This window comes from Geotrypetes seraphini, chromosome 2, assembly GCF_902459505.1.
Source record: "Geotrypetes seraphini chromosome 2, aGeoSer1.1, whole genome shotgun sequence".
Lineage (NCBI taxonomy): Eukaryota > Metazoa > Chordata > Amphibia > Gymnophiona > Dermophiidae > Geotrypetes > Geotrypetes seraphini.
Window position 1 is genome coordinate 196,996,095 of NC_047085.1, and position 22,885 is coordinate 197,018,979.

Genomic DNA, 22,885 nt, shown 5'->3' on the forward strand with positions numbered 1-22,885 from the left:
GGCGAAACCAACGTGGATGTTCCTGGGCCCGACACTACACTGAGCCCCGACGTTAGGGCACCGCCCCCGCAACCCCAGACGACCAGCTCTCCCAGGGGCGGGGAAACCCCGGATTCATTGGTTTTCTCCTCTCCAGAGGCAAGGGAAGAGTTACTGGAGAGCTTGGAGACTGGGGCCCATTTTTCCAGGGCCCCTATGGAGGTATCTGGGGGAATATCATCTCAACATGAGGGGGAAGGGCTGAAGACACCTCCCGAAGGACTTCAGAACGGTGAGCACTCTACACCTACACAAACCTCAATTGAATTGATTAAACCTGCAGAAGTGACTTTAGACTCTATCTGGGACTTATTGGCTGGTTTTGTTAAAAAAATTACTCCTACACTCCAACAAATTGAAGGGAAAATTAAGGAACATGATAAAGAATTGAAGGATTTAAGGAAAGAAACGAATATTTCTAATTTATCTGTTCAAAAAATGGAAAAAGAAATTGTATCATTGAAACAAGTTCAAGAGGCTTTAGTTAAAGATAATATTAACCTAAGGAAGAAGACTGAAATGCTCGAGAACAATTCACGCAGTAATAACTTAAGGTTAATTAATTTTCCAAGACTCGAGTTAGTAACACCTAGAGAAATGCTAAAGAGATATCTAGTAGAGAACTTAGAGATACCCGAAGATTCATTACCACCATTTTCACGGGTTTATTATCTGCCTGATAAAGAACAAAATCAACAACTAAAAGAAAAACCCTCAGATCAAGAACTTCCAAATATATCGCAGATCTTAGAAACATCTGAGAAGGATTTAGCATCACCAGCCACCATGATTATTACTTTAGCTTTGCCAATTGATAAAACATGGTTGTTAAAACTTTTCTTTAAAAATAGACAAAAAAGCTTTCTTGGTTATAAAATACAAATGTTCCCAGATTTGGCACGGGAGACGCAAAGGCGTCGCCGTGAATTTCTTCTATTGAAACCTGGGGTTTTATCTTTGGGAGCAACTTTTTATTTGAGACACCCGTGTAAATGTATTGTATATCACCGTACTCTTAAATATGTGTTTTTTGAACCATCACAATTGACAAACTTTGTGGCTATGTCTCGCCTGAATGTTAACAATCTTTGAGCCCTATATTTAGGATATTGTGACCTCATCTCAGTGCTATAGTTCTCAGTTTCTTTTACAATTTTCTTTTTAGATAATTTCGCCAATTTTCAATAATTCTTGGATCCTAATTGTGGACTTGAGCATAAATAGTATATTTGTTTAATTTAAGATTTATATTGCTTTGTATTTGATATCTATCCTATTCTTGCTTTCTGTACAAGTGAAATACTTGAAATTTAAGTTGAAAATAATAAATAAATAAAAAAAAAAAAAAAAAAAAAGAAAGCAGATCAAATTTAATTTTATCCTCAAGTCGCACAGCACCTTCTTTAGGGCCACAGAAAAAAACAATATGAACATATAAAATTGTGTTTTCATACTCAGGGGTCCTTTTACTAAGGTGCGCTAATCGATATTCTGTGGGCGCCTTAGCATTTAGTATGCGCTAAATCGGTTAGCACACTTTAGTAAAAGGACCCCTCAGGTAGGTGCACACAAAATGGTCCACCTTATATGTACATTAAAAAAACACTAGGAAAATGTGATGATCTGATGCATAGCAATTTTCTGGTCAGGTCTCTCTGATTGTGTGTTCAGTTTTCTGCAGTGTGCTTGATTGCTGCTAAGGAGATGTTCTTCACTATTTCTGTTGAATTGATCCATCTACCAGTTGGTCTTTCTCTTTTATAGTATCCATATCCAGTGAGCCTTTTCCTGTCATGATATGACCAACGTATGAAAGTATAATGAGTTTAGTCATTTGGGCCTTTAGGGAACATGTTAATTGTTGATTGTTGCAGTTGTCCAAGTCTTGCCATGTCTGAGTGGAACCAACATTTCAGCCATTGTGGCTTTCTTCAGGGTATGCTGTACGGTCTGCAGTTTGTCTTTACATTAGTGCTGCCCGATTCAGGAAAAAATATTTTGATTCGATTGAGCCTATTTAATCGATTTTTCGATTCGATTTTCCTGCCCAATTGGGTGTTTGTTTTCCAAACATCCTGGTGGGTTTATTTTATAGACTCTTCACCCCCTTCATCCCCTTTGCCCTCTCCTACCCACACTGGTGCTGTGGTGTAAACAAAATAAACAAACAAAAAAGACTTTTCCTCTCTCTGTTAAATCCTAGCTCATGTTTGCGATCTAATACCAGCTCTGGCAGGATACAAATTTCAAATCTGACACATTGTAATTACAAAACAGAAAATAAAATTATTTTTTCTACCTTTTGTTGTCTGGTTATTTTTCAAATCATGTTGGTCCCAGGCTCTGCAACAAAAGTCTTCTGATAATTTGCTTGCCCATTTGTCATTTTCTTCTTTCTCCGTGGTAACCATCCATCTTCCATTTCAGTCCTCTCCTTCCATTTCCCTTCCTTCCCCTGGAGGTCCGTATCTTTCCTTTTTTTGTCTCTATTCCCGTAGCTGCAGCGATGGACCCCACCATCCCCAGATCCATCATCTCTCCTTTTCTCATCTATCCTTTCATCCAACATCTCTCCCTCCTTCCCTACCAGCTCTCCCTTTATCTTTCTAACTACCCTCCTATCCAGTATCTCTATCCTCCCCACACCATCCCTTGTGTCCAACTTCTCTCCCTCTCCTGTTTTTAGATCCATTATTTCTTCTATCCCTCCCCTCTCCATGATCTCCCCCAAGTCCATCTCCTCCCTCCACCATTCATCTTTCCCCCTCCACCAAGTTCACCTCTCCCATCCATCTTCTCCTCATCTCTCCCTCTCCAGTCCACCAACTCCCCCAAGTCCATCTCTCCCCCAAGTCCATCTCCCCTCCATGATCTCCCTCAAGTTCATCTCCCCCCTCCACCATCTATCTTCCCCCTTCCACCAAGTTCATCTCCCCCATCCATCTTCTCCCCATCTCTCCTCCAGTCCACCAACTCCCCCAAGTCCATCTCCCCTATCCCCCCCATCTACCTTTATTTTGATGTTACAACATGTTGCCGATGGCAGTAGTTATTTAGCAATCCACTCCTGCCACCACTACTTGCGTCTTCTCTCCACTGTGGCCTGCCCTCAGTGAAAACTTCCTATTTCCGCTTTGGCAACCGATTGGAGAGAAGACGCCCGGAGTAGCGGCAGGGTAGTGGATTGCATTCGCTACCACTGCTTTTACCTGGCCAGGGAGGAGAGGAGAAATGCTTCTGGCCGGGAAGGAGAGAGCCTTGCTGCTGCTGATCTGCACACAGAGACCCGTTCAGGCTTTGCCTCTGCCACCAGAGTCCTTGCTTCTGATGTAACTTCTGCAAGGACTCCGGTGGCAGAGGGAAAGCCTGAACGGGTCTCTAGCAAGGGGACCAATGAATTGGTAAGTTCGATTTTTTCCAGAAACAAATCGATTCGAATCGATTCACCCGAAATGAATCGGTGAATTGATTCGAATCGCGAATTGGGCAGCACTAACTTTACAGTATACATAGTAGGTTCTCAAACCTAATTGGCTAGAGTTTGAAGTTGTTTTTTCCAAAAGAAGGAGATTTTGATGGGACAAATTTGAATTTTGGCAAGAAAACTTATTGGTCACACATTTGAATTTTGGAGGTAATGTTGGTCACAATTTTAAATTCTGGTGGGAATGTGGCTGGAAATTCATTGGGATAGTTACACCTCTGGAGGGGGGAGGAATTTCTGTAGGTCATAATTCAAATTTGTCTCCAACGGACTTTCCCGCTAAAATTCAAATTTGTGACCAATGAATGTTCCTGCCTAAATTTCCAATTGAAATTTCCTTTATTCCTGAGGAAACTATTCACCTTAAACTCCAGCCAATCAGGTATGAGAACCTACTATACAGTATATAAAGACAGTATATAAAGACAGACTGCAGACCTCACAGCATACGCTGGTAGCTGAAATGTCAGTTCCACTTACTCAGACTCGGCAAGACCTAGACAACTGCAGCCATAATGACGCCAGCCACGGAAGCTTAAGAGAACATTTTAGTTGTTGTATCTTATCCAAAATAGATTGATGTGACCTTTTTTTAGACCATGATACCTGTAGTAATCTTTTCCAACATCATAATTCAAAGGCATTGATCTTTTTTCCTTTCTTGTCTCTTCACTACCCAGCTTTCACAGCCATATGATGTGATTGAAAAACCAGAATGAACAAATTGTACCTTTGTGTTTAACATCACAGCCTTACATCTGAAAATCTTGTCCATGTCTTTCATAGCTATCTTCCTAAATGCAATTCTTTGCCAGATTTCTTGACTGCTCTTTACTTGACCCTTACTCTTGATCCAAGTAAGCTAAAACATTCAACTATTTTGATTTCTTTTCCATTGATTGTGAAATTATTGGCCGTATCATTAATCTAAATCTTCATGGGGGAAGGGGGGGTGCTTATTGAAATGTAACACTATCTTTAGACTCTGGTTTTTGATCTTCAAAATAACCTTGTGTCATCTACATATCATAGGAAAGAAGGAAAACCATAATGCCTTCTTATGTGTGATATATATATATATATCTGCTTCCCTAGAGCTGAAGAATGTGTAGGATCGAGAATGGAGACTGGCACATATGTAAGTACCTTATATGAGGGGGTGCTGAAAAGTTCTCAGTCCAACGAAGAAGAGAATGACGTGGATATGATTCAATCAATGATCTGAAACAATGTCAAAACATAGAATTTTGTTTCTGCAAATTGGCACTTAATGAAATATGATAACACTCTTTTCAGCTACAGTGGAAAAATAACGCTCAGAATTTAGGAAACTGGTTGGTTGGGGCTGAGAACTTTTCAGCACCCCTTCATAACATACACATAGAAGCATTGATTCTTACCAATATATATTCGTACTTACAGAAAGTTACTCCTGCCTTCGTTCAGGGGTAGCTTTGTCTGGCAGCTTTCAGTAGGCAATTGTACATAGACACATCAACACATAAATGAGATAGTTTTAAGTTTATTTTTAACTTATTGAATCGCTTATTTAATTTACTAAGCGATTTACATAATAAAATAAAAAAGGTATATACATATACTAATTTTTACAATAAATTGCATACATTTGACAGATTGACATACAAACTAACAGATACATAAGGAAAAGAGGGCAGAACTACAATAGTATTTATTAGAAAAGAAGACATGAATGGTAAGAACAATGGGAAGGGGGAATAAAATATAAAAAAAGACGATAATCATTAGATGTGATTATAAATTAAAAGCGTCTTTAAAAAGGAAGCTCTTCAGAAAGCGTTTAAAATGATTCAAGTCATTTTCTTCTCTTAAATGCTGAGGTAAGGCGTTCCATAATTGTGGGGCTATCACAGAAAAAATATCATGACGGCGGGTTCCGATATAAATGTCGTTGTGCCCTGACAGCCTAGGCACCCTCCGCATGTGTATGATATCCAGTTCTGCCCAACTGAAGGTCCTAAATTTTTAGAACATTTTTTCTGACCTCTTTCTTTTGATCCTCCTCCCTCTATAAGCCAATCATCACAGCAACAGATTTTAACCTGTGCTACATATACTCTCTTGATGCCACCTTTGGGTATCACTCTTGTGCAATAGGAATTCTGTACCTCCGAGGTACAAATACTTCCTCTACAGCACCAAAATAATTGAATCTAGGTTTTTTGATTTGGCTGGCTTCAATGACCCAGCACTGCCACTAAGGCCATTGGAAACAGCCCTAGAGAATCCATTCTTTTTGGCTATAAGTTTCTGTGCTTCACAAAATGGTATGGGAAAGCCTAGTACAGCTGCACACGGGTGTCTTAAGTAGCTTGGAATTCTATGAGCATCGGAGCTGTTATCGTGGCAGCCAGCGCTAAAAACACTAGCGCAGCTTTGTAAAGGAGGGGGATAATAATTTAAAAGTACCACAACTACAATGAATGTTAACTACTGTTAACATTTTTATCCCAACAACCTTATTGCTCTACAATTCAATCCGCTTTGCTTGTCTCTCACTATTGAAAATGTGATAGTGAAACAGCTCCCCCCACTGGCAAGACAGTATGTGAAGGACTCCCACTCAGCTTAGAGAAAACAGTGCCGTGGGGCTAGGAATACTTAGTGCAAGGTCTATATAATCCTAGATAAATCAAGAAAAATACAAATTTTTGACCCAAAAGAGAGCTGGTCCATATTTCTGAAGTATAAATGCAATGTATATTGTTGCAGTCACTTTCTAGGGCAAAAGTGGCTACCAAAGTCACTCGTTGGGTGACTATTTCAAGAGAAGATCCCCAAAATTCTGTGAAGTCCATTCAGGAAGTTTGGCTTCCTGCTTTCCAGCCCACGGGCAAGAAGAAGCAGGATAAAGTATTGAAGTTATTGGATGTCAGAAGAGTTCTTCATTATCTTGAGGTGACAAATGAGTTCTGCCTTTTGGATCACTTATTTGTCTTGACCGGTGCTAGCCATCAGGGCAGACCAGCCTCTAAAGCTTCTATTTCTCAATGGATCCACATGGATATTTCCTTGGTGTGCATTGGCTAAGGAAAGCAACCGCCATTTGCTGTGAAAGTTCACTCTACCAGAAGTATGGCATCTTCCTGGGCAGAGTCCATGAGTAGAGTGGGTACTGCCTGGAGAAACAGGGGAGTGGGGAGAGGATTTGAAGTGCTTAACCCATCCATAAGGAATCATATGCTGTTCTTTAAGAAAGAGGATTATCGAGGAAAGAACCTAATCCTTCCTTAAGTATAGTAACTAGTTATTTTTTTATTTAGTTACTATACAAACTGAACAGTTGTTTATTCATCTGATATTTAGAGGGTCAGTTTAAAAGGAATAGTAGTAGTTTCCCAGAGAAGTAGCTTTTTTTAAAATAAAATAGCCTAGACTATGTGTACATAAACTTAAAACCTATACAGCTTAAGTTTATCCAACCTGAGCAGAGGTGTTCCCAAGGGCGGAGCTGAGAAGGGTTAGTACTCATACTCATACTTTATAAAATATACGTATGTGTGTGCATGTAAAATAAGCTGGAAATTCTCTACATTCTAAATGGCAGGTGGGCACTTTCCATGGAGTAATTTTGGAAGGGTAAGTATGTGGATGCTTTCCCTTTTAAAATAGGTGTAACTTGTGCACATATCTGCTGCATGTTAGACACCAAATCCGGTAAATGGCACCCAAATTTGGGTGCTGCAAAAAATCATCGCCCAACACCATTCTATAAAGGGTGTTAAGGGTTAAGTGCCCTTTACAGAATAGTGCATAGTGCCAATTCCAGCGCTAAAATTTAGATGTCAGGACTGAAACCAATTTGGGTGCGCATCCGTTGTACTCTATAACACTGCACAAATTTCCAGAATACCCCAGATGCACCCATGTGCCTCCCATGGCCGTGCCTCCCTTTTGGGCTGCGTGCCGTGGGATTTGGCCTTGCAGTTATATAGAATAGCGCATAGCAAGATATGCGTGCAAATCCAAATTGGTGCCAGTTAGCATCAATAATTGATTGGCTCGTTACCTAGTTTAGTTGTGCACGCATCTGAGAATCGTGCCCATATTTGGGTACCCAAATTTGAGTGCCCTTTATAGAATCCCCTCTTAGGTGTCTTGTCGCTTAACTATTTTAGCACCTGAAACACACAAAGAGAATTTGCTTGTCTGCTTCCGCCTCAGCCAGCTGCCGGACTGTTTTCACAATTCCTAGCCTGGCTTTTGTTTATCTGCTTCCTTCTTATGATGGCAGCTGAGGTCCTAGGGATCTTATCGTAGCAAGCCAGAAGTTTTGTAAGGTTCTTGCAAAAACAATGGCACAGAAGTCAGAGACAACACTGGTTTTATTGCCCAGAGTTACTGGGTGACAAAAAAAACAAAACCTAGTTCTATATTAAAAAGGAAACAATTCTGTGTATGTTTAAACACAGAACTCATTTTCTATAAGTACTAATTCTGTGCTTTGTAGGTAAAAGGGAGAGGTATATGACATTTTCTGATGGTATTTTTTTTATACATAATTCCAATTTAAAATTTAGGGCTCCTTTTCAAAGGTACGCTAGGGCCTTAACGCGCGGAATAGCGCACGCTAAATTGCCGCGTGCGCTAGCCGCTACCGCTTCCTTTTGAGCAGATGGTAGATTTTTGGCTAGCGCGCGCTATAGCGCACGCTAATCTGGTGCGTGCGTTAAAAACGCTGGTGCACCTTTGTAAAAGGAGCCCTTAGGTTTTCAGCAACAATTGGATCTCCTCATTCACTTGACTGTGAGAGAGGTACAGTTACCGTATTTGCCGGCGTATAAGACGACCCCCCAACTTTTACAGTTAAAATATAGAGTTTGTTATATACTCGCCATATAAGACTACCCCTTCTTCCGCACACCTTCTGCACAACAAATAAAACTTAAAAGAACATCAGAATTTATTTCAACAATTTTAATTAATTCACTAAAGCTGAATAGAACAATAAACCCATGGGAGCTGCCATGCTATTTGTTTTCTAAACTGTTAACCAAACTGAAACTGTCAATGATAGAAGGAAGATAACACATAGAGGGAGAGAGCAAGTGCCGGGCAAGTCCCTAGCAAGTTTGCTGGCATGACAGTTTCCCTTTAAAAGCCTTCAAAAGCCTCCTGTTCGCCCCCGCAACTTCCTTAAGGGCATCTTTATCCCTCTCTCATTTCTCTGCTGACCCCATTTCCAGCATCAATCTCTCTCTACTTTCTCATTCCTGTCTCTCCCCTTTCCCTCCTCTAATCTCCCTGCCAGCTGTTTCCTTCCTTTTTACCTTCTCCCTTCCCTCCTCCCCCCTATCCAACAGTAGCTCTCTTCCCAACTCTTTCCCTCTTCCCCTCCCAGCAGCATCTCTCTTTCTACCTCTCTCCAGGTGCAGTAGCAGCTCTCCCTTTATCCATCAGCTTCCCAGCCTCCAACAGTGGCTTCCTCTCCTTCCAGCAGCTCTCAGTACTTGCCTGCAGCAGTGATTTCCTTAGGCAGCCTTGGGTCCGTTGCCGCCTCTGAGGAAAGGGGAAGTTGCCAAAGTGAATCACTGCCCTGGTAAGTACAGAGCTGCTAGGAGAGAAGACAACCACTGTTGAAGGCTCCCCATGATCTTACTCCTGCTGTACCCTGCACATTCGCGACCCCCCCCCCAAGCCGGCAAAAACAGCTTTGCACCGCAGGCCCAGCCGCCCAAGACGAGTCGGAGGCCCCTACCCGCCGCATCCTGCACGTGGGCAGACTCAGCACAAACGCTGCTGATGGCACCAATCGACACGCTGACCTCCCCGCGCACGCTGACCATCTTCTCTCTGCCTGCACTTTCCCCGCAGCCCTCTTCGGCGACTCAGCAGGGGCAGCGATCAAGACAGGCTGCAAACGTCGGGACCTTCCCTCTCTGAGTCCCGCCTATTTTGTTTCAACTTCCTGTTTCCGCATAGGCGAGACTCACAGAGGGAATGACCGCCTGTCTTGATCGCCCGAGGCTGGGAGGAACAGAAGATTTCTGCAAACACCATCGGGGCAGAAAATTTAACGGGTCCATCTCGCCGGTCCTGTGCGGACCGGCAGGAATTTTCTGCGGACCGGCACCGATCCACGGACCGGCGGTTGAAGAACTGTGATGTAAACAGTACCCGGCGTATAAGACGACCCCCGACTTTGGGGAGGATTTTAAGGTACTGAAAAGTCATCTTATACGCCGGCAAATACGGTAATATTTTTTGCACACAAGATGGCTTCTATACCTGGCTATTTGTACTTTTGTGGAGGGATGAAGGGCATAGGCAAACGGGGTTATTGGTGCTGGTTTAAAGTAAGCACACTCAGCTACAGATTCAGTACAATTGTCGCAACAGGTACTTAATTGTTATCCACTGGGAGATTAACAGAGGTCCTAAGGGGTATCAGACAGCCCTCCAAACAATTCTTCATTTGCCCCGTGGTACCTCCTCCTCCTTACTTTTTTTCGTTATATAAATATTATTTTAAGAATTTTTTATTTGTGTTTATATTATAACTTTAGTTATTTAACTTATTCATATTAAATGTACTTAGCTTTCAACTTGGCATTCAGCTGCCAGCTGTTTCCCCGAACGCCAACGCGTTTCAAGTTCTTTGTCAAGGCGACATGGGGAACTAATAATTGACAATGCACAGCATACCATCTACCCGTATCAAAAAAGAGCTCTTTTATGATACGGGTAGATGGTATGCTGTGCATTGTCAATTATTAGTTCCCCATGTCGCCTTGACAAAGAACTCGAAACGCGTTGGTGTTCGGGGAAGGCGTTCGGGGAAACAGCTGGCAGCTGAATGCCAAGTTGAAAGCTAAGTACATTTAATATGAATAAGTTAAATAACTAAAGTTATAATATAAACACAAATAAAAAATTCTTAAAATAATATTTATATAACGAAAAAAAGTAAGGAGGAGGAGGTACCACGGGGCAAATGAAGAGTTTACCCATTCAAACTATGCTGTTTGGAGGGCTGTCTGATACCCCTTAGGACCTCTGTTAATCTCCCAGTGGATAACAATTAAGTACCTGTTGCGACAATTGTACTGAATCTGTAGCTGAGTGTGTTTGCCATTTTGTCTTTATACAACGGAAGCTTGTTGTAAGATGGTTTAGAGTAAGAACAGATGAAATCATTGTATCAAGGTGTATGGGGCTACATATCTGGGCTCCCTCTCTGTTACTATAGTAGTACGGAGATCTTTACTGACCAGCAATCCCAGGAGTTGGGATAGCTGATAAAAGAGGGGAGAAAAAGACTGGTGTGGGTATTTCACTGAGTTTAATGGCCAAGACTTCTGAACTTTGCCGCCTGTGTCAAAGTCCTCATTCAGCAGGAGGTCCTTCAGATGCTAGAAATACCCTGCTGATATGAGACCATCAGGAAGTTCAGAAAAGTCCTTTGCAGAGGTTTTTGTGTGTAGATAAGAGTGGCATTCCTAATACTACTACTACTTATTATTTCTATAGTGCTGCCAGATGTACGCAGTGCTGTACATTAAACATGTAAGACACAATCTCTGCTCAATAGAGCTTACACTCTAATCAAAACAGATAAACAGGACAAATAAGGGTTAGGGAAGTACTCACAGAGAGAATGTGGGTGTGTGTGGCGCAGTGGTTAAAGCTACAGCCTCAGCACCCTGGGCTTGTGGGTTCAAACCTACGCTGCTCCTTGTGACCCTTGGCAAGTCACTTAATCCCCCCATTGCCCCAGGTACATTAGGTAGATTGTGAGCCCACCAGGACAGACAGGGAAAAATGCTTGAGTACCTGAATAAATTAATGTAAACCGTTCTGAGCTCCCCTGGGAGAACGGTATAGAAAATTGAATAAATAAAATAAATAAATAAAATAAAATAAAAGCAGCCTTGAAAAAGTGGGCTTTTAGCCTGGATTTGAACACTGCCAGACAGACCTTGACATACTGACTCAGGCAGTCTGTTCCAGGCATATGGTGCAGCAAGACAGAAGGGACGGAGTCTGGAGTTGGCAGAAGAGAAGAGGGGTACAAATAAGAGAGACTTACACAATGAACAGAGTTCCAGGGGAGGGGTATAAGGAGAGAGAAGAAAGATACTGAGGAGCTGCAGAGTGAATGCATTTTTTAAGTCAATAAGAGGAGTTTGAACTGTATGCGGAAATGGATAGGGAGCCAATGAAGTGACTTGAGGAGAGGGGTAATGTGAGCATAGCAATACTGGCGGGATATAAGTCATGCAGCAGGATTTTGAATGGATTGAAGGGGAGATAAATGGTTTAGTGAAGGCCTGTGAGAAGCAAGTTGCAGTAATCTAGATGAGAGGTGATAATAGTGTGGATAAGGGTTTTGGTAGTGTGCTCAGAAAGGAAAGGTCAAATTTTGGTGATATTATAGAGGAAGAAATGACAGGATTTAGCAGTCTGTTAGATTTGTGCAGAGAAAGAGAAGAATCAAAGATGACCCCGAGGTTGCGAGCTTACGAGACAGGGAGGATGAGAGTGTTATCCACAGAAACAGAGAATAGGGGGAGAGGAGAGGTGGGTTTACGTGGAAAGATAAGAAGCTCAGTCTTGGCCATGTTCAATTTTAAATGGTGATGAGCCATCTAGATCGGACAGGCAGACTTAGACTTGGGCCTGGATTCCTGTATAAATTTCTGGAGTAGAGAAATAGATCTGGGAGTCATCAGCATAAAGATGATACTGAAAACCATGGGAGGAGATCAGAGCACCAAAGAAATGAGTATAGATGGAAAAAAGAAGAGGTCTCAATACAGAGCCCTGAGGTACACTGACTGATAGTGGGATAGCAGTGGAGGAGGATCTACCAGAACCTACACTATAAGTGCGATGGAAGAGATAAGAAGAAACAAAGAAGCAACCAAGAAAAAGAGATAAGAAGAAAACCAAGAAATAACTGACACTTGCAAGGTTTACTTTGTGGTAACATTTTTGTGTGGACTGAAATTACAGAACTTACCCAGTCGTCACAAAGCAAAAACAAAAAACCTGCATGTTTCCATGCTGAGTCATTCATAGCTACCCAGGGTTTTTCAACCGTTGCTTTTCTCCCGTTAACCTGAACCTGCCACAGCAACAGCCGTTTGCTAGGGACCACAGATTGATATCCAAACCCGATCTCCTACTATGAAGCATATGCAAGTGACACAGAGCTTTTGCACTTTCTCTGGCTATATATTTGGGATTTAGCTCATACCTTTTTCAGTAGGTTTATTTAGGTTTAGGCTTAGTACTTACTATACCTCATTTACCTCCCCCCCCCCCTTCATAAAACTAGTGCGTTTTTTAGCGCCGGCCGTGATGGTAACAGCTCTGATGCTCATAGGAATTTTATGAGCATCGGAGCTGTTACCACTGTAGTTGGTGCTAAAAACCGCGCTACGGTTTTGTAAAGGGGGGGATTAGAGACCCATTTACGAAAGTGCAGTAAAATCTGGGTTTAATATGTGGCATTTTGCATTTTTCTTTAAGCATTTCTTTTCTTATGCTTTGCAGGTTATGCACTAATGTTCCCACTAGCATGTGGAACCTACAACAGAGTAACACAGGATGCTCCTGTGTTAACTCTGTATTATCCACCTAGCATGCTAATCATAACAGACTAGTTGGATAACACAGGAATGCCCAATCTCCATCCCCTCTGAAAGTATTTTTAAAATATCAGTAATGCGTAGTTAGGGTGGGCAAATAGGCAAAATACCACAAAACTTTTTATTGCGTAAAAGGACCTCTTAGTAAATTAAACATAACATAACATAACAATCAACTTATATACCGCAGGAGAGTGAAGTTCTATGCGGTTAACAAAAGTTTATAATAGTGTATACAATTGAATAAATTGAAAATTACACAAGTCAAAGACTCAAAGAATAGATTACTAAAATATAATGTTTATAAACATGGAAATTAATGACCCAAATATTTAAGAAACAAGTATGTCTTTAAATTTATTCTAAATTTCACATAAGAACTTTGAAGACATGATTAGATTTTCCAAATCCTTGCCCCATAATGCTGCCTGATATGACGAAAGATGATGACAATGTTTTTTAAATTTGCAATCTTTAACAGGCGGAAAGACAAAGTTCAGGTGTGAATTTCTCCTATGTTTCTTATTTGCAAAAGTAAAGAGGTCAAGTCAGGTATTTGGGAGAAAATCCAAACTTTGAAACAAAAACAATCAAATTTAAACTTCACCGACAACCGACAACCAACAAAGTGCTTAAGGTGAGTTACATCCAGGTACACTGTCCCTGGAGGACTTACAGTCAAAGTTTGTACCCAAGGCCAAGGAGAGTTCAGTGACTTAACTAAGATTGCAGAGGGTGTCAGTGGGAGTTGAACCCTGGCTTCCCTGGTTCTCAACCTGCTGCTGCAACCAGTAGGCATTTCCTCCATTCCTTAATAATCTTTAATTAGAGGTTACAGCAACAATATATCCCATTGAAACAGGACTGCAGGTTTTCTGGTAAGGACTGGGAAAGGGTGGCTGAACTTTCTTGAACCCTGCAAAAGTAGGTAAGTTTTTTACGAGGGTATTTTTGTTTTCACAGCCTACCTCAGCGGGTAAAGACTGGTCTAGCAACCTAACAGTACCAATCTAATTTTCTGTGCTCCAGTTAGCAGGCGTAAAATGTTAAAACATTTGTGTCATTTCCATTTTCCATTCGCTGCAAGAAAGCTTCAGTGCAGATCTGAATAAGCCAGTTGTTGAGAATGATGTAAATTTATTTTTTTCCCCCCAAGACAAAAAGCCAGCCCTGGGAGGCGAGCCCCAGGCAGAAAACGCAGACTGAGAAACGCGGTCTCTACAGGGACGCCCTTGGAATGTCTTCTCATTACCTTGTTTCCAGACCACATGCTGTCCTTGGGATATAATTGCCCATTTAAAGATCCTGTTGCCTTTTTTCTGGCAAATTAAGAATAAACCCTTAGCTATTTTAATTAGATGTAGAAATCAAAGCCATTACTGCTAAAGACATGACTCTAGTCTGTGATGAAACATATAAACAGTTCTGATTAAATTAAAGTAAAATGACTTAGACTTAAAAGAAAAAAACAAATCCTAAAGAAATATACATAGACCACAAGGAAAGAGGCTAAAATCAACCAAATCAAACCAAAGAAATTAAAAGAAAGAAACAAAAACCCAAACAAAAAATGAAAATACTACCATAACAAGTCTGGGATGTGTACTGAATTCTTATACCCCCACCCCCTCTACTAAACAGACACTTCTTTATCTAAAAGAAATCATTCTAATTGCACTGGATTAAAAAAAAAACCCACATATTCCCCCTCCGTATTTGCGGTGATAGGGGGAACAGCATGGCAGCAAATACCAAAAAAACGCAAATAATTTTTCACATGTTATTTGCGGTTTTTCAGTAACCTGACCTGCGATTTCCTCCGTACAACGCCAGGAGCAGCGATTTCCTATGTGAAACGCGGGGTTCAGCGATGTAAATTAGGGAGCGGAGTCAGGGAACGAAAAACTGTGAATAATTGAAACCGCGGTTAACGAAACCGTGAATACGGAGGGGGAAGTGTAGTTGGAATTTTGATAACTAATCAAGCATCGGCACAAAAAAGAAGAGGCTCCCAATGCAAAACTCAGCTCTTTAAAACAAGGAATATTTTCCTTCTCAGTTATGTGGCCTATGTCACATCCAGGAGCAAGTGGATGGGATAACCACAAAAAGAAACATTCTTTTTATGTAAATAACTCCTTACAAATCCTAATTTTCTCAGAAGAGAGAGTGACTCAACAGAGTGGCCCATGAGCAAATACGTGGAGTTTGTCATAATCAGTTGGCTTAATCCTATTGTCTTTCACCAACATCAGCATCTTAAACCAAATAGAATAATTTATAATTCTTTATTTTTCAATTGATTGCTCAAAAACTATGCCTAATCTCATAGATGTGATTCCTAATCATAGAATAGACATTCTGAGAAGGGGAGGTATAGAAACTTAAGGGAAGGAAGAGTTTTATATTATGGAGCATATTCTATATATAGTACAAAAAAAAAACCCTGACTCAGCACCAACTAGAACTGCACTTAGCATGATTCTAAAATGTGTACATACCTTTTATAGTTTATTTGTATCCCACTTTACACAAACCGGGTCACAACAAATATATACATAAACATAAAAAACAACAATACATACATGACTGAATTATAAAAATTACAATAAGCTACCAACGCTCAAACATACTGCATAACATTCAATTCCCATACTTCATCATACAGAAAGAGATATCTTTTGAACAGTCTTTTGAGCTTGCTCACATTTGCCTGCTGGCATATATACAATGGAAGTTTGTTCCATTCTTGAGGGCCCTGGACACCTTAATTGCTTCACTGTAGGAAATGTGAAGATCAGACCGATCCACAGAATGCAACTGTCATAGTGGGGCATATGGCAGAATGCTATTCGCCAGGTACTTGGGTGCTTGATTGTGTACACAAGGATAAACCATTAACAACAGTTTATAACAAATCCGGTACTCTAATTTGAGCCAGTACAATGTTATATAGCCTTCTGATACATGGTCATGCCTTCCTAATCTAAAAAGTGTCTGAACAATTGAATTTTGCACAATCTGCAAAACGCATAATGCCGATGCAAGTATGCCCCCCCAAAAAACAGATTACAATAGTCAAGGCTAGATAAGACTATAGTCTGCCGGACAGTCCTAAACATATTGCCTGACATATATGGCCTCAAGTTGTTCATCATGCACAATTTGAAAAATACCTTCTTAACCAGAATCACACTTAGGCCCTGATTCTGCAAAATGTATCTGAAGTTAGGTGCTGTTTGGGCACCTAAGTTAGGCATCCTTTGTAGATTCGCGCTCAGCAGAGTTTAGCACTTTTTAGGCGTCCTTTAGAGAATCAGGTTTTAGGTGAGATTTAGACATCCAAACAATGTCCTTAATGTTATAATATTTTATTATTATGTTGTTAGAATGGTGATTTTATGCTATTTTTCATTATAACTATTATACTGGGAGTTGGATCTGTTTAATGCTTTTATTTATTTCTCTGCCATCAGACAGAGTAACTGGGATTGGAACCAGCAACATTAGGGTAGAAGGCTGTAGCTTTAACTAGTGTGCTACAGAATGAGCTAGCAAGCTGCATAGCAATTGTAAAACAAGTCTTATAAGCATTGTAATGAAGTCCACTTTTGAGCATAGTTTAGGCTTCAAATAGACCTGAGTTCTAAGGACAGAACTTAGGCACAGTTTGGACTTGCTTAATGCGATCTGCTAAATAGCTCTCTGGGATTTATTTTTGCTTTATTACGCTCAAAATACATTTAATAAGCCACCACATAAACAGGGCACATCAATACAAAGATATTGCATGCAAAACCTATTTTTCTGGGCAAACAGTAATGCTATTTGGTAATTAAAGGGAAAGATCTATTAACTGAAGCACAACACAAGAAAAAAACAGCTTTATGTTTTTTGCTAAAAAACTACCCTTTTTTCTTCACTAAAGATTGCTCAAATGAGGTCATTCTTGAAACAGGTGGATTCAGCAAATAAAGCACATGACAAAAATATATAGATTGCATACATAATTTCATTTGCAAAAGATTAAAAACAGAAAAAAAAGATACCAACCTTAGCATGGCTTCTAATTCATTGCAAATGGAGGTTTGCAGCTGCACAATGGTGACCTCATTGTGAGATCATCAAGGTGCATCTGCAAGGTAGAATTCCACAATTAAAATATGTGCGGGGGCAGCTGGTTGGGATTTGAACTTATGACCTGTGGAAGAGGAGCACAGGGCTTTTACTTATTGAGCTATAACAGCTTCCAGATCTTTAAGCTATCATATCATAGGGCTGTCAGAGATACCTGCCCAGAAGCTGCTATAGCTCAATAAGTAAAAGCTCTGTGCTCCTCTTCCAGAGGTCATAAGTTCAAATCCCAACCAGCTCTCCCAGCACATACTTTAATTGTGGCATTCTACCTAGCAGGTGCACCTTGATCTCACAATGAAGTCACCATTGTGCAGCTGCAAACCTCCATTTGCAATGAAGTAGAAGCCATGCTAAGGTCTGTATCTGTTTTTAATCTTTTGCAAATGAATTTATGTATGCAATCTATATATTTTTGTCATGTGCTTTCTTTGCTTTCAAGAATGAGCTGATTGTTTAGTCAGAAATAAAGGGTAGCTTTTTAGCAAGAAAACTAAAGCTATGTTTTTCATGTGCTGTGCTTCAGTTAATGGATCTTTTCCTCTAATTAGCAAATAGATTTGGTGTTTGGCCACAAAAATAGAAGGTTTTGCATGCAATGTATCTGTTTTGATGTCCCCCGTTTATGTGGTGCCTTATTAAATGTATTTTGAGCTTAATAAAGCAAAAATAAATCCCAGAGAGCTATTTAGCAGATCACATTAAGAATGTCCAAAGAGTGCCTAAGCTCTGTCCTTATAAATTTAGGTCTCCCATTAGTTTGCTTAGATTTAGGAGCCTTGTGCTAAAAATCAGTGCTAAGCTCCTAAGTTCTTTTCCCCACCAGGGCTGGCTCAATCATTGAACCAGATGAGGCTTTGGCCCAGAGTACAGAAATCCCTGGCTCCGGAGCTCTCTGCCAGTGCTTCACTTGGTCTAAAGCTTTCTCCCTCTCCTCTCCTCTCTCTCCTCCTCCTCCCATGGCCCTCTAAATTGTACCTTGCTTTCAGGTAGCAACAGCATGTATGCAGACTGCTTTCAGCCAGCCTTGGGTCTTCCCTTTACCGTATCCTGCCTGCAATTTTCTGTCAACAGGATGTGACAGAGGGGATATCCAAGGCTGAATGAAACAGCTTGCTGTGCATGCTATTACTACCGACAAGCAAGGTAATGTTTAGAGCTCCTTGGGGGAGGGAGAGGGAGCAATTCCGGACTAGGGTCTTGAGAGAGGAAGGGGAGAAAGCTTAGGTTTTGGTGGTAGGGGGGAGTGCCACCTTTGAAATTGGCACAGGGCACCATAACCCTTTCAGCTAGCCCTGTTCCCCACCCTAAATCTGCTCCTGTTACCACCCACTTTGTATACTCTTAAATTTAAGAGTTCAGTGAAATTTTGAGGAAATTTTATGCACTTCGCTCTAGTAGATTTTGAAAGAGGCCAATTTATGAGCATAACTCAAGGTTAGGAGCATAAATCCTTTAAATATCGGGCCCAAATTGTATAAAGGCAGTGCCTGTGCACTTTCTCTCTATCGTTTTGATAATTTGCACTAACAAGTTGCTTCTTTGGTCTTGGTCCATATATGCTAGTGACCAGTTATAGAAGCCAGTTTGTCCTGCAAGAAAATTGGGCTGCGTTTTATTGGGCCAGTGTAAAATAATCTAAAGGTTCTGAAAGACTTTTGTAAATTCTGGAGACTACATGAGTTCCTTCTTCAAACACTGAGCCCTATCAAAAACTCTTATTTGAGCTTAATCTCTCCTTTTGTTCTCTTGCAGGCATTGGGAAAAATGTCATTTGTGACAGAACAGCCACCCCTCTGGATGCATTCAGGATGATGTCTGCTGCCCACTACTACCCCAAGCTCATGAGCATTATGGGAAATGTTTTGCGCTTTCTGCCCGCCTTTGTGAAGATGAAGCAGCTGATTCAGGACGGCTATGTAGGGGAGATGCTGGTGTGTGAGGTACAAGTACATAGCGGAAGTCTCCTGGGCAAAAAGTATAACTGGAGCTGCGATGACCTGATGGGCGGTGGGGGTCTGCACTCTGTTGGCAGCTATATTATTGACCTGTTGACATTCCTGACTAGCCAGAAAGCAGTAAAAGTTCACGGGCTGCTCAAGACTTTTGTGAAACAGACAGAACACATAAAGGGAATACGTCAGATAACCAGCGATGACTTTTGTACCTTTCAGATGGTTCTAGAGGGTGGCGTATGCTGCACAGTGACTCTCAACTTCAACGTCCCTGGAGAATTCACGCAAGATATTGTCGTGGTGGGTTCCTCGGGAAGGCTTATTGTAATTGGCACTGATTTATATGGACAAACGAATAGTTCAATCCATAGAGAGCTTCTTCTGAAAGACTGTACACCGGTCAGCAACTCAATTTTGCCCGAGAAAGCCTTCAGTGATATCCCATCTCCTTATCTTCGGGGAACCATCAAAATGGTACAGGCTGTGCGACAGGCATTTCAAGACCAAGAGGACAGAAGAACATGGGATGGGAGGCCCCTCACCATGGCTGCCACTTTTGATGACTGTCTGTATGCCTTGTGTGTTGTAGACACCATTAAAAAGTCAAACCAGACTGGTGAGTGGCAGAACATTGTGATCATGACAGAGGAGCCAGAGCTAAGTCCTGCATACTTGATCAGTGAAGCTATGAGAAGGAGCAGGATGTCTCTATATTGTTAGCAAGAACATGGGGAAATTGGGTAACCTATAAAGGAAAGTAGAAACTGATATTTGAATCGGCTACCTGCCTGAATAGGGTGAATTGGTTGTTTTTAAGTTTTATTGGACGATCCTATAGGCAATGGTATCAGTTTCTCCAACACAGGAACTTTGGCTTGTGTGTTTACAGTGAGTGGAAGGAAAAGCCTCTCTGACTTTCCTCACCAGACGACTGACTGTTGGAATCATACTGTAAGAATGTAGGATGCCACAACTACATAGATTACTGTAGACATAGCTTCCATTCCACCATATGACAATATTCTTAGATTATATTACTAGTGAATAGCTACCCTTCGGATCTCTAAACCAAGATGTGGAATTAGCAAGCAATTGTGGCAAAAATAAGCAGCTTTCTCCTTCCTTTTCTTTCTCTGTCAATCCGTGGCTTCCCAGGGCTGAAGATGTATATGGTTCCTAAACAGTCATATCACTCACAGCAAAGAGACCAATCAGCAGTGCATGGCTACACACTTCTCATGCTGAGAGAATGACATTAGAAGCAAGGCAGAAAGAAGCACAAACTGACCTGGAGAGAAAATTGTGCAGTTACCTGTTATCATAATTGCTGTTCTGCCTTCTCAATTGTAATTCAGAAATGTACACTTCTCCCTCCGTATTCGCTGTGATAGGGGATTAACAGACCCGCGAATAACTTTTTCATATGTTATTCGCTGTTTTCTATTAAAAAACCATTGTGAATATGGTGAAACCATGAATAACATGGTGGGAGACCTGGCCTGTTCCCGAAGGAGAGGCAAAACATGGTGAAGAAAGTGCCGGGAATCAGTGATTTTCTCTGTAAACGCTTGGAATCAGCAATTTCTCTATGCAAGCTGATGTAATTTGGGGGGAGGAGCCAACAAGCTAAAAACCATGAATAATCGAAACCGTGATTGCTGAAACTGCAAATACGGAGGGAGAAGTGTACTTTATCTATGGTTTCTCAGAATGCTATAGGAAGCAGTACAGATTATCTCCCATATTCTTCGGAAGCCTAGAATTTTCTACATTCATGTGAAAAGTTAAAGAGCCTTGTAGCTCACAGAGAAGATTGTTTCTGCCACGTGTTTACATTGGAGCACCTTAAAGAGACATTGTCAGGACTGGTAAAGTGGGCAACCAACAGTTTTTGAAAGCAGGCTCCCGTTTTTCCAAATGTGGCTTTTTTAATATATCATTTTAGTAGGGTCTTGCGTTTTATATATAATTTTGCTTGTTATATGTGATAAGAACATGAAGGAATTAAATGCCCTGTGTGCCGCCCTGCAGTGGCTGGCAGTTATCTACTGTCATAGGACTTGAGGATTCAGAAGAAACAGGGCTAAATTAGTGCAAAAGGCCAACAGATCAATTTCCTCACAGCAATGTTGAAATTGCCTGTCTTTTGCCAAAGGGGTTGAGTTAGCAAAACTATTAAAAAATAAATGAAAGATTTGCTATCTGTGACAGTGCTTATCACATTTTCCGTGGCTGTGACCTCATTATTGTGGCCATAGATAGCATGTGACCCCCAGAGGCATTGCCCTAAGACGTTACTATAGACATCCTTCTCAGGTCATGATCGCAAGTGCAGGTTTGGTGATCCCCCTTTGAAAGCCCTTTTCTATGGATAGAGATACTAAAAGAGGTTGAATTAGCACAAGTCTGAAACTTATGAGTAGTAGTGCCAGCACACAAGCTTCAACCTTGGCTATTGTTTATTTGTGAATCTTTCATATTTATTCATAATTATCGTTTAAAAAAAAAAAAGTAATCTAAGGTGGATAGTACCTCTCACATTTACTTACTATGCTTTTGAATGCTTTGCCACTTGACCTAAAACATGAACCATCTTATTCAAAATTTAAGTTATTATTTAAAAAAAAAAAATTGAAAATTAATTTTGACATTAAGGATGTTTTAGTGCAGGAATTCCAATTGACTATTCTCCTTTAAACTTTGTTTTTAAATTGTATTTCCTTTCTTTTAAAACTTTTATATGATACACTGCTAAGCTACACTGTTTGGCAGTATATAAAAAATTGAATAAACTTGGAAACTTGGATTATAAAAGGCTGAGCATTCAGGCTGAAAACTCTTAATGGAGTCTCTTTTACAAATCAGTAATTAAGAGGGGAAAAAGATTGTAAAAGTGGGCTAGGAGAGAAGCACATTTTTTAAGTAGCTGGGTTGTTTTCCTGGGTGCTTCAAGCTAAAATATACATTGCCGCCCATTTTCTGGTTCTCTCTTCAATTAATATTACCTGTATGTCTGTATATGTAAGGAGGCATTTTTTTATTCTCCCTCTTTTACAAAACCGCGATAGCGTTTTTTTAGCACAGACCGATGTGCTGAATACTTTGCACTGCTCCTGACACTCATAGAGTTCTATGAGCATTCAGCACACCGGCCTGTACTAAAAACCGCTATTGCGGTTTTGTAAAAGGGGGAAGTATATTTTTATCTATTTTTTGTTTCCCATTTTATTTTTGTAAATTGCCTTGCTATTTATTAATTGAAATGTTTTATCAAACAAATATGTAAAGTAATGTAATATCAAAGTTTATTCTATACATTTCAAAATTTATGTAATTCTTCTTAGACTTTGAGGTTATTGATGTCATAAAGTAACTGAATGAGACACAAAAATTGAATAAAAGAGGTGCAAGTGAACTAGAAGTCAGAATTTAAAGTGCAGTCAACTGGCATTACTGCTCAATACTTTTAAACTTCTGCTATAATTCAACCCTTTTGTGCATCTTTTTCTATATGTCAAATACTGTATATGGACATGTATTTTTCTGCAACATGTAGAAAGGAGATACAAGTTAGTAAGTATACACTTTTACTAGGACACAAGGGCACATTTCCCATTCCTCTGTTGGCAGATCAAGCTAGT

The 22,885-nt window shown here is 40.5% G+C and overlaps 1 protein-coding gene across 5 annotated transcripts in view; it reads left to right on the plus strand.

The window, feature by feature from the left end:
• Window positions 1–20,702, plus strand: part of GFOD1 (glucose-fructose oxidoreductase domain containing 1) — a 159,498-nt gene extending 138,796 nt beyond the window's left edge. For 3 of the 5 annotated variants that reach the window (XM_033934633.1, XM_033934634.1, XM_033934635.1), the window contains exon 2: window positions 19,045–20,702. In XM_033934633.1, coding sequence (XP_033790524.1) covers window positions 19,045–19,964 — 920 coding nt within the window. In that variant the 3' untranslated portion in view covers window positions 19,965–20,702. Of the gene's footprint in view, window positions 1–4,639; window positions 4,662–13,768; window positions 13,793–19,044 lie in introns of those variants that run through there. The other 2 variants (XM_033934636.1, XM_033934637.1) reach the window with 2 other exon arrangements.
• The last annotated feature ends 2,183 nt before the right edge of the window (window positions 20,703–22,885 follow it).